The sequence below is a fragment of the Schistosoma mansoni genome (assembly GCF_000237925.1).
Source record: "Schistosoma mansoni, WGS project CABG00000000 data, supercontig 0207, strain Puerto Rico, whole genome shotgun sequence".
NCBI classification, from domain to species: domain Eukaryota; kingdom Metazoa; phylum Platyhelminthes; class Trematoda; order Strigeidida; family Schistosomatidae; genus Schistosoma; species Schistosoma mansoni.
Genome location: NW_017386079.1, coordinates 343488 through 355662, shown reverse-complemented (window position 1 = coordinate 355662; position 12175 = coordinate 343488). Strand labels below are relative to the sequence as shown.

The window sequence follows — 12175 nt, the reverse complement described above, 5'->3', positions numbered from 1 at the left end:
CAAGCGCAAACGTCCATATTATTCTAGAAGATACTAAAGCTCGATACCAAAATATTTCAATCAGAATACAATCTTCCTATAGTAGAAGATCTTATGCAAAACACACGGGATCAAGAATTATTGTCATGGAGGCTGCACATGCATGCGTCGTGGGATGACATAGCACGCTAATCTAATCTCGTGGTGACCCCGGGCAACATCCACAAGTACGCAGGATGCCAATAAGCCATATAGTTACACTCATGCAAGCTCCAGGAATCAGTGCAGGCCACCCATCAGGAGCTCCTCCCCCGGCAACAATGTCAGACAATCATGCAATAATTATTCGAAACATACAACTCCCCCAACTACCCGTAATAGGAGTAGAACACCCCACTGCACACGAGGCAACCATAATGTTGGCCTGCTTGGGGACCCACCTATCGATTCTAAATACTACCAGAGCCAAACCACTTTTTATAACCCTCTGATCTCCCCTAATTTGGCACACACACCACCTCATCCTTTTTTATCTCCCTCCCCCTCAACAGTATTGCTATGGGGTCTCCAAATGTTGAGGGCGACAATTCCACTACTCTGAGACCACGTTCTATATACTCCGACCTGATGGGGAGTGACACATCTTTCTCACCGTCGATAACTGTCTCTGGTCTTAAAAGCTCCTTGACGGAACATGATCACCCCCAAATACACCGCCAATCCATTTAACTCGTCCGCTTCTACCCAACACTCCTGAACATACTTTCTTCGCCAAACTAACCTCCGACCACCTTTCTCCCGTTAACTATGCTGGTATTAAACTAAACAAACAAGAACGTAGAGCCAATACTCCCACTTTTTCCTCTTCTCATAGCAAAAGCGACAAACCACAGGGTTTACAGCACACCATTTTACTAGACAAACATTCATCCTTCCTGACACTAATGTTAATCGATACCCGATCTATTCAGAATAAGATGACACAACTACGCGCCCTATTATTTTTACGCAACCCCTCACTTGTTTTGATAACGGAAAGTTGGTTGTCCTCCGATATCACAGACACATACCTCCAAATAGACACGTATGAGCTCTTCCGCTGTGGCCGAGTCACCAAGAAGGGTGGCGGTTGTCTCATATATGCATCAAAAAACATGAGGGCGGAAATCTTTAGTGATCATATCCTCAGTAAAGTACTAGATTCGATATGGCTTACTGTACACACCCTTGAATGTAAAATACTAATCGGATGTATATATCGAGCTTCGAATACCCCCAGTCTGACTGACACCATTATAAGTGAGTCATTTGCTAAGGCTGCCTCGCTTGACTTCGCCTACAAAATTGTCTGTGATGATTTCAACCTTCCAACCATCAACTGGAAGACACATTCTGGCCCACCGTGCTACGAAGGAATACTAAGGTTCTTAGACATACACAGTTGGCAGCAACATGTTAACCTGCCTACCCGAAATCACAACATTCTTGACTTGATATTCTGTCACAAAGTCACACCAACATCAGTGGTGGTTGGCGAGAAGTTCCATAACAGCAATCATAAAATAGTCTTCTGCACCCTTCCGATTCTTGCCAAGCGCAAAAAATTAAAGACATTAAATACGTGTTTCCACTATAGAGACTATGCAAATGCCGACTGGAGTAATTTTCGGTTTCTTATGAAGCATTTTGACTGGAACACTTTCTTCGCCAGTGATAACCTTTTAGAAACACTGGAAATATTCAATACTACCACCAAATCTGCACTAGACACTACCATCCCTTCTAAAATTGCTTTCAAAACAGTTGCTCTCTACATCAACCAAAAGGCTAAGTCTAAGCTACGAAAACTAAGAAAGACGTACTTTATATCAAAAGACTTTAGTGCCCTTCACCAGGTATACTCTGTACTTGAAGGAGTGCAAAGTCATCACAACAAAACTAAACAGACAGAAGAACGTACTGCGCTCACAGCTGCATCTAAAGTCCAAAACTTATGTCGGCTTCTTGCAAAACGCATGAGAAAGAACGAAGATCACAACATTCACTCTTTACTGCACGATGGCGTGACGTACTATGACCAAACCGTCATATGCGAACTGCTAAGTGAATGGTTTTCACAAAACGGGAATACATCTAATGCCCCAGATTTTAACATAAAATGCATAAGCAAAAGCTATATTAGCACCATAAACTTTGACATTAGGAGTATACATACCGCCATCAAAACCCTTAAGCCGAATGCGAGCTCTGGTGCCGATGATATACCATCAATTCTCTATAAAATGTCGGGGCCGGATATACATACGTTATTGCTCAAAATATACACACTATCTTTAGAGGCGGGTATATATCCTGAAGCCTGGAAGGTAACGTATGTTCTTCCCAAACACAAATCAGGACCGAGAAACCTGGTCGGAAACTACAGACCTATAGATATCACCCCAGTTATTTCGCGCATAATGGAAAAAGTGATACAAAGTCAACTATCAGATCACCTACCTAAGGAAGATCTAATAGACCCATCACAACATGCTTTCATTAGAACAAGATCATGTAGTACATGTCTGATAGACTTCTTTAACGAGGTTACTCGCATTCATGACCAGAAAAAGCTAGTGATTATACTTTATTTCGATATAAAGAAAGCCTTTGATAAATTACTCCATAATCTTCTAATCAACAGACTCCAGTCAGTTGGAATTATAAACCCCCTATTGCAATGGATTAAGTCTTTCCTCACAAACAGATACCAAATAACCAAGATTAACTCTGCAACATCTACACCTCGACCAATAACCAGTGGTGTTGTGCAGGGTAGTGTCTTGGGTCCATTGCTCTTTATAATTTATATCAACAATATATGCAAGTGCTTTACCACAGGTAAGACCTACCTCTACGCTGATGACTTAAAAGTCATCTATAAAACTGACATTGGTGATGTACGTAGTACTATGCAAACGATCCAACATGAACTCAACAAAGTAGACGACTGGTGCAAACGCTGGGGGCTAGAGCTCAACACAGAGAAATGCAGTTGGCTATGCATTGGAAACATGTCACTTAAACTAAAACTAGCACTTAACAAAAACCCACTGCCCAGACTGACATCAGTAACTGACCTTGGGGTACATTACTCTGACAGTCTTAACTTCTCTGAACATATCTCAACTAAAGCATCTCAAATGCGGAGATTGCTTGGCTTCATCCTTCGTAATTTCTTTCAAAACGAAACTAAAATCATCCTGTATAAAGCCTGCGTAAGACCCATCGTCGAATACTGCTCGTTCTTATTTTCCAACCTACGCCTATCTGATATACTTAAGGTGGAAGGAATACAGCGAGACTTCACTCGCAAAATACTTAAGAACGACGAACTCACTGACTACAAATCTAGATGCCATATCTTAGGACTAGAACCCCTCTGGAAAAGAAGGCTTAGGTCTAACTTAATTCTTTATTTCAGACTCCTTAAAAACCTTACTTATTCCACATGTAATGTAGCTCTCTACCAAGACTCACATGGATACAACCTTCGAGACAAAGTATCCACAGTCAAAATTGAAAAACACGGATCAAAAACACGTGAAAACTTCTTCCTTATCAAGTACGCATTCATATGGAACAGTCTGCCTTCTGAAATACGCATGGCAAACAAATTACATACGTTTGCAAGACTCATTGACCAAGCCCTCACCTGCATAGATCTGGTGCAAACGAACACATCCACGTCCCACACAGACATCATAGGCTCTCTACATATATAGAATGAATCGCCTTATTTCCCTACCTTGTAGTTGTATTAGATACTTTCCCCTCACTAATTCTTTTCAATTGAAGTAGACAGGCAACTCACTGGACTTATCAATACTCGGTCGCTAAACGACGCTTATAAATACCCTAAAACGTCAGAAGAAACGCACAATCGACTGCCTGCTGCCAGTGGTCGTACAGCCACTGAACCTGTCACCCATCAACCGGTTAGCATAGAACAAAACAACCTCAGCGCGAATTTAGTGTGAGTTACTTCTTGTCTATTTATCAGCTTTTTACTCATCTGTACACTATGTTGCCTTGCCATTAATATTATTTCACCACTCGTTATCTTACCTTATCTGTAACTAATATTAATCTCCACTTTTCCGCCTACTATGATAAACAAATATCCTACACTATACCCTTCCTAATGCCTATACTCTGATTCGTAACCTACACTTTACTATATAGTCAATAAAAACATTGCATCGAAGCCTTACCCACAGTCCATAATTTGTAACTGTCTGATAAGGTTGTAACATGGTACTTAAAGAAATAGTGTTTTCCAACAGGATGTGAAACACAGAGCATTGTGTGAGGTATGATATACATTCAAAAAATAAGCGTAAATGAGCCTAACATCACAAAAGGAGAGAGGGTGGAGTTACTGACCAGCAAGCACTGATGGTGAGGGCGATGATTTCAATCCACCCGTGTTTGTGGGGCAGAACATTTTGTTTGTATCAGGCTCTTTATGGATGAGAACAAGTCAATCAATCTGTGATATTGAGATTGTTCTCCTACACTCACCATTCAGACTCATGTTTCTAATTTTTGTGCTGGATTAACTATTCTACTAAGACAACCTTTAACATGCTAACTCGGACGTTTACATGAAAACTGTGTGGCAGGCATCGGATGATGAAAAAAAAACTGACTGTAAAGGATATGGTTGCTATTTTACTCAACACTCTACTCTCTATATGCACTCTCTGTTCTTCCTCATTCCAACCTTGACTTCCCTCCTTCATTGGAACCTACGCTAACCTTGACAAATATCACAACTCATTGTTCTTTATTACTGCCTTCTCTCCTCTGGAGCCCCTAATCACAGTTCACTCTTGCAACATGAGCTAGTATCAATTTAATCTAATAATTTATCATACCTCCATCTGTTCCACTAACAAATGTTAAGCATTGGTTATCGTTCATATCCAAATGCCTTGCTGCTCCTCGGTTTTTTTCTTTTTTTTCTATTCTCTTCAGAATTTCGCCCTGAGGGTGGGGCTATGTAACTTCTGACATCTGGAACAAGCTCGACGAACGCACTTTCCCAAGGTCATAGTTCGAACCAGGCGCTCCACAAGCCTACTTTATAACAACTATAAACTTAAAAAGCTGCATTACATAAATACTTAGCAAGACCGAAACCCTATTACACTTTTTGTCGAGATTGGATCTGGTATGTAACGTGGACGCTATGCCCCTTTGGAATCTATTCTTATGAAAACACATTATATGTGGACGAATGAACTGCTATCAACTTTTATAGATTATAATTACTAAACAACCTTGCTTGGGATGCATACTGTGAACCAGTATATGTTGTAAATTGTAGATCATGCCTGTAAAAATGGCATGTACCTGCTATTGCAGAAATATATTATTATTATTAAACAAAACTACCCTTTACCATGCAATACAGAATGTGGAGATAGGACTATAAAACCTATTTTGTAAATAATTTTTCATAGTTTTTGCATGTATTTTGTGTATTTTCATACTCTGTACTTTTTAGCATTAAACAATTGTACTTGTTATTTAAGTGTATTACTTTGAACACTTGTAACTTGACTTCCTTCCGTTTTGAGTACAACATATCGCGGCACTGTTACTGCTCCTCAGTAAATACACTCTAATTCACATTGCATCGTTCTGCTATATCTGCAAATATGTTAAATGAAATATTCATTGCATATCATCTATATTTATAAACAGTCGTGACATTCTTATTGAATTCTACACTTGGTAAATTTACTGGATCCATATCGTCCATATTGGGATTACTAATCTTTTATAATTGTGGATTATCTGGACCAAACTCAGCCGAACACGTAATAGCCTGAAGACTTAAGTAACGTCCCTTATTTTTTATTTGTGCGTAATTAACTTTTTAATTGTTAACTGATACATAAACGTTAGACGTAATATTTTTGTTACTAATTTTTGGTTATCATACGTTTTGGTCCACCACAAGAATAAGATGCAACAAAATTCGTCCAGAAAATATTTAATTAATGGTTACTTGAACTATGTTTTAATCTTGATCAAAGGTTCTCTGCTAACTTCGATACTACAACTGAATTTACTTTAGGCTTGCTGAGTGAACGGAAGTATAACCATGAAAGATATTAATTTCAACTACTGCCTCATTCGGTTTGTTTATTTAAATGCTGTTTATTTGGTCCTGTAGAGATTTCTTCTACCTCATTTCGTCCTAATTGTGATAAAATTTGGTGGTACTACCTGTTAGATCCATTTTGAAAGTGAAAATCCCTCCATGCATACATTTGTGATTTCTTCCTTACGTTTTCTTTATTTGTATATATTTTTAACTTTTTTGATGCTAATTAAGACTGTAACGTTTGATTTTCTTGGTTTTACTATCGTTTTTATTGAGTCTCTATGTTCCTTACTGAACTGTATTTTGTTTTAATTGTTATCATTCTGGCGGCTGCCATATTGACTGCTCGCTTTTTGATTGTGCGGTTTGATTTTGACTGGGATCGTGCATTTTTTGGTTGTAATTTGGAGCACTTTCCAAGATATTGAAACATTTTGTGTTATAAAACAGCCGCTCAAACGGAATCTTACTTGATCTATTCAGAAAGGATAGAACAACACTAACCTTTTGGTGTTTTCGGTAATTTTCATATATTTCTTACCACTTTGCTATTCATTGTAATTTAGATTAAATATTTTGGTATCAATTGTCGGTTGAATAACTGGGTGGTAATATTTGTTTAGGTAAATTTGCACATTTGTATATATGATGAAATTTAGAACCATTATTACTCCAAAACACCTTGTTCTGATTTCGATTGAAACGAGTTACTAAACTTCTACTATAGTTATTCAACCACATACAGACCTATTGGAATTTAGGATTGGATCTTACACTACCAACACTGTGAACTTCTGTCGAAAATAAACTTTTTACTAAAGGAAAACATCGATGATTTCATGAATTTCGAAACAGAAAACTGACAGTAATCAGATGAACATAAGTACATCTGGGAGACATTTGCCCTAGACCCAGTGTTTTGATATCTCATGAATTGTCTATTTACAGTCGTACTCATAGCCTGATTGTAAAGAATTACTAGTGTTCATAAGTTAGTTGACTTTATTATTCTAGACAACTTAGAAATCAGACTTTCAAATTTATTGACTTCCAGCCCATGTCTACGATAACTGCATAAACGTTCATTATTACTGAAGTAAATTTGACAATGACCTCCAGACTTCCGATTATCTCAGCCGCCTAACTTTTTGTTTGCCCGAATGATTTTGCCTCTAAAGCTTCAGACAAGCTAACAAAGTTCTAAATGATTTACAAACGCAACAACCAGTAGATCAACGCATCATGCCTATGATAGATAAAGTCAGCTATGGGGAAACAACACTATATTTATTGACAGTCATGAGTCGGCCTATTCATAGAATCCTTTCTAGTACCTTTGTCTTCCGCATGAATCATATTATTTTATTGTTAAGTTGTAACAGCTCTGTATGACGATACCGAAAAATTACTATGAATGACTGCATATAGTGCTTATTAAGGATCAGCCAGAGGAAAACAGGTAGTACCATTTCTGATGCTTAATACTTTCGGTGGCTTAAAATTTATTCACGTTTAATGATCGAGAAGTATCAACATGTTGAAGTGTTTTTGTAAAATTATGACATATGTGGTTTGCATCAATACATTGTAAATCATAGCGCGGTATTACTCACTTATCGTTGTCATTAATTATGCCAGGCTTCTCAGACTCTATTAAGAGCACTTATATGGCTTACAAGTATGTCATGGTTAAGTTATTAAGCTATTGAGGTATTATGATTTTTGGATGCGATGGCTTTATTAGCACTAGTGGCCTTAGGTGTTGAATTTCTGCTTAGCCACTTTAATGGTTAGATTCATGGACCCAAGTAAGCATGGAGATGAAGATTATGATGGGTTTGTTGGAACAAGATAAATTAAATCCAGATAGATATTCGTTCCATACCCACAATAACTACTAGCCCAAAGATGTCTACTTTGATAAAATGCTTTGTTCGCCAGTGAGTGATATTATAACGAATCTATTTCAATGGGGCATGTAAATGGTGTAGATGCTTATTGATTAGCCATAGTAGCTAGCTATATACACGGCTGATCAGATATTTTGATCGATCAAGCCAGTAAACACAATTTTAATATCAGTCGATATTGCAGTAAGACAATGCATATGAGCACTTATCAATGAAATAATGAAGTAGTGAGTTAATATAAGTGAAACTCAATGACGTTATAGTGAGCATACGATAATATAACACTAAATACTTCTATTTATAGGTGGTCTTCGACAAGTAAATGTACCGCTACTAGTTCATGAAAGAAGGAGCCCTATCTTGTTTGTCTCATAACGTCACTCTTGGACGAGTGCTCAAGGCTGCTACTGACTCTAAACATATTTCTACAGAAAATCTCCGGCATTTATATCTTTCATGAACGGGAGATGTGTCTGAATGTAACGATGTGTTCGGAGAGTCCTAGAACTTGGAGTACAGCTCAATCTTTTAAGGTCTGTTGCGAGCGCCGACATTCTCAGCGTTTTTGGGGTGATACTCAATAGATCGGTTAGTGAGGACTACGATATAAGAGTAAGCTAACAAAATAATCTAGTATAGAATAATCGGTGATGGAATTAGACGCTGATGGAACAGGAGAAACAACTGGGATTCCTATCTAGTTCCAAGATTTCAGGGGCTGCTATCAACACTATATTCCTTTATTCCTGTTTTGGTGAGATGTATGAATTGTCAGGTTCTCATCTTTTTCACACCCTTTTCTGCTGCTGTGTCGGTTTAGTTGGTAAAAACAAGCTTACCTGTTCGAATATGTGACGCCAACTAATAATTTTGTTAGGCAGGAACAGACATTTAAGTCTCTCGAACACATGTGAAGCTAGTCGACACTGGACCGTAATTTATGGGTAGTAACGGTTTACTCAAGATTACAGGTATAACTTGGTAACGTGCTCCAACCTATGATTGAAGTTTGTTATTAACTACTTGCAGCTTTTATGGTATATCCTTTACACGGAGATAATGTCAGGAATTGAAAAAGGAATACTGAAGCTGTGGAGTGCCTCAATCAATTAATTCCCTTCTGTCCGTCGTAAACAAACCGGAGGATGAAATGAAACGAGGAGGAAAGTCAGACATAATCCACAAAATAAACTGTTATAATTACTAGAAATGCCACATCGGTTAAAGTTGTTGTTATCTTCATCTTCGACTGCGTGAACACGAGCTAGCCGCCAAAATTCATGATTTGTCATTATTTACATCAATACACGTAGATGATTAAGGAAACAAGTTCGATCAAGAATTTGCATACATAGAGTATTAAGACTAGAAAATCTTCACAACCTTGGCACTTAAATCAATATGCACTCAATAAACACATCGGAATCTTCAACATACGGCAGGATAAATTAGACAGTTATACCACTTCAGCTAACACTAGCTAATCAAACCTGGTCGCTGAATACCATCAGTAAAGTTGTTAAGTAGAAAATGATCCAAATATACTACTTTGAAGGTTCACGGTTTTATGGACAGTGTAGGGGTAAATAAATCCCCAAAATCAATAGCTCTGTACGTCTTTGACATTGGACCACATTAGTTTCAATGGACTTACCTAGATGAAGGCGCTTGATCATGCATCCACACCAGATCACTAGTGGGAACGCCGTGCTCAACTTCTCCTGCGATCACTAGCCAGTTTAGATCAGTCACTTCTTGATATATTGACAATCTATCAAATATATCCTCTAACCTCCTCGCTTCTGACTTTTGATTTCACTGGGTGGGCACCATTCAATTATAGAACGTGTTGCTGGTTAAAGTGTTGTCAAAGTACAATGCCTGTGGCACCATCAACAGAATAAACTGGAAACGGGAATTTCGTGGTTGTAGTTGATGATGCGAAAAGAATTCGAATGATGTAAAACGGAAAATACAGAAGTAATTGTACATCACATAGGCGAAACAAACCACATATTCTTTAATTGCTGTGTTGAATTTTAGAATATGCATCGAGTAAAGTTACTACGAAGGATTATGATGATAGAGTCCTTCCTTTTTGTCGATAGAGAGCAAAAAATCTGCCACAGCCCTAATGGTATTGAAGAGACTAGATTTGAAGGCACAAAAATATAACAGAACCAGATTATCCAGATATTGGAACATTTTAAGCACGACACATCCACGACAAGGGAGAGGATGATAAGGACTGGGAAAACAATATATTTGAGGAGATTCGGAGACAGATAGACGTGGGACTACTAGGCTGACCATCTAGAAGTGAAAAGGGTTCATCCTAGCTGAGTCGAAGCATGAATATTATAGTTGATAAATCGAGTTCAACCATCAAACTTCGTTAAAGCTAGCGAGGTCAAGAAGGGGATCAAATATCTACAAATCTATTTGTTTCAGAGACTAATTTGCCGATACGTGTTTTGTTTCGTGATCGCAGCTTTCAATTGTCCATTTACATCCTCTCCTTTCAAGTTCCCGGAATATTAGAACAGTAGTTAAACTTTTCTGTAACTGAAACCCTTCTTTAATAACTGGATGTGGATTCCCGAGAACAAAAATTTCGCCGTTTCAGTCCAGTTAAGTTTAAAGTTTCGGAACATTAGCTAAAAAGCGCACAGCGAATACCTTATTACAAGTGGCTTGTTGTTTCTGATGTTCAGCAAGTGAGGAAATTCCCACAGAAATATGAAGCATCAGCTAATGCTATAGCAGTTTTAAAGTGAAGTTTACATCCCTACGTTTAGACCTTCCTACCTAGCCTTATTTCCTATAGGGCGCCCTAAGATTCTTCCACTTGTGTCCTTGTTTCTGATTGGCCTGACCTTGGTATGATCATCCGGGTAGTATGACGTTCGGTGGTAGGTGGTCTCGCCTGACAGGTCTAACTACTAAACACGCTAGGTATTCCGGACTGGCATTTTCTGTTCCGATATTCAGCTCTTTTGTCTACTATGTTTACTTACATAATGGGGGTGAACGAAATGTCTACAATCATGTTTTGACAGCGAAAAGGTTCTTGAGGTATTTATTTGAGTAGTCGAACTACTATTAATTTCAATGTTAGAGCTGTTTATACTGGAACCCTTATATCTATGGATTATAAGTGGACTATGACCATATTCCCACATGCAAGTAAAGTCCATGAATATATATTTTCGTGTTGTCCTGTTTTTTAGGGTTCTGAACATTATCTTGATGAACTAGCTAAGTGCCATCAGAGAGCTGCGGACAGAATATTAAAAGGATGTCTTTATAATGGAGGCTTATATATCAAGATGGGACAGGGTTTAGCTAGTATGAACCATGTCTTACCTGTTCAGTACACAGAAACATTAGAAAAATTGCATGATCAAGCACTTGTACGTTCAGGGGATGAGGTATGTTAATAATGCATTCATGTAGACTTAGGGAATTCACCATTCATTCTACTCTACCTCTATTGGCTGATAAGCCGGTTTCAAGGCTGGACACACGTGACCACTTTATTTTTTTGATATACATTTCACTGACTTCCACACATGTAGGAAAAAATAAAATGTCAAATTTCTGTAGACTGTCGCGTTATATGTAGATCTTTCGGAATCACCTAGATATCGTATTTGTATGGCAAGCGATTCGGTTGTCCTCGGTATTACAGACGCGACAAGTAGCACAATATTTAGATATGTACTCAGCAAGTTGCACACATTTACTTTTTACTTCAAAACGTATGATATCAAGTTGAGGTTATCAGCACCAAATATATAGAGTTTTTAGCCCCATTTTTTATCCCAGATACCAGTGACAATTCTGTGACTCACCAGTCACAAGTAAAGCATCTTGACGTCAACCTTTGATGCTCTTGTATACATGCTTTAGGACTATTTACTGATTTTAGGATTGTCATCTTTTACATGACGGGCGACTTGCCATATTCTATGTGACCTTTCAAATGGTTACACATGTATCAGGTTCTACGTTGCGTATAACCGATTGACTAAGTTATATTTGACTCCATTGAATTCTATCTGTAAAATAGTACCTACTACATTGCTGGGACTAAAACTAGATCAGTTCATACGATGAGGCCTTAAGT

General features: G+C 38.1%; 1 protein-coding gene across 2 annotated transcripts in view; it reads left to right on the top strand.

Moving 5' to 3' along the window:
- Window positions 1-10926: 10926 nt before the first annotated feature.
- The window catches only part of Smp_098370.1 (ubiquinone biosynthesis protein aarf(E.coli)/abc1, putative), a gene marked incomplete at its 3' end in the record, with an annotated part of 14274 nt that continues 13025 nt past the window's right edge, over window positions 10927-12175 (top strand). The window contains exons 1-3 of one of the 2 annotated variants that reach the window (XM_018792987.1): window positions 10927-11121; window positions 11165-11232; window positions 11277-11477. In XM_018792987.1, the coding sequence (XP_018647190.1) occupies window positions 11227-11232; window positions 11277-11477 (207 nt within the window). In that variant the 5' untranslated portion in view covers window positions 10927-11121; window positions 11165-11226. The remainder of the gene's footprint in view (window positions 11122-11164; window positions 11233-11276; window positions 11478-12175) is intronic. The other variant, XM_018792998.1, reaches the window with a different exon arrangement.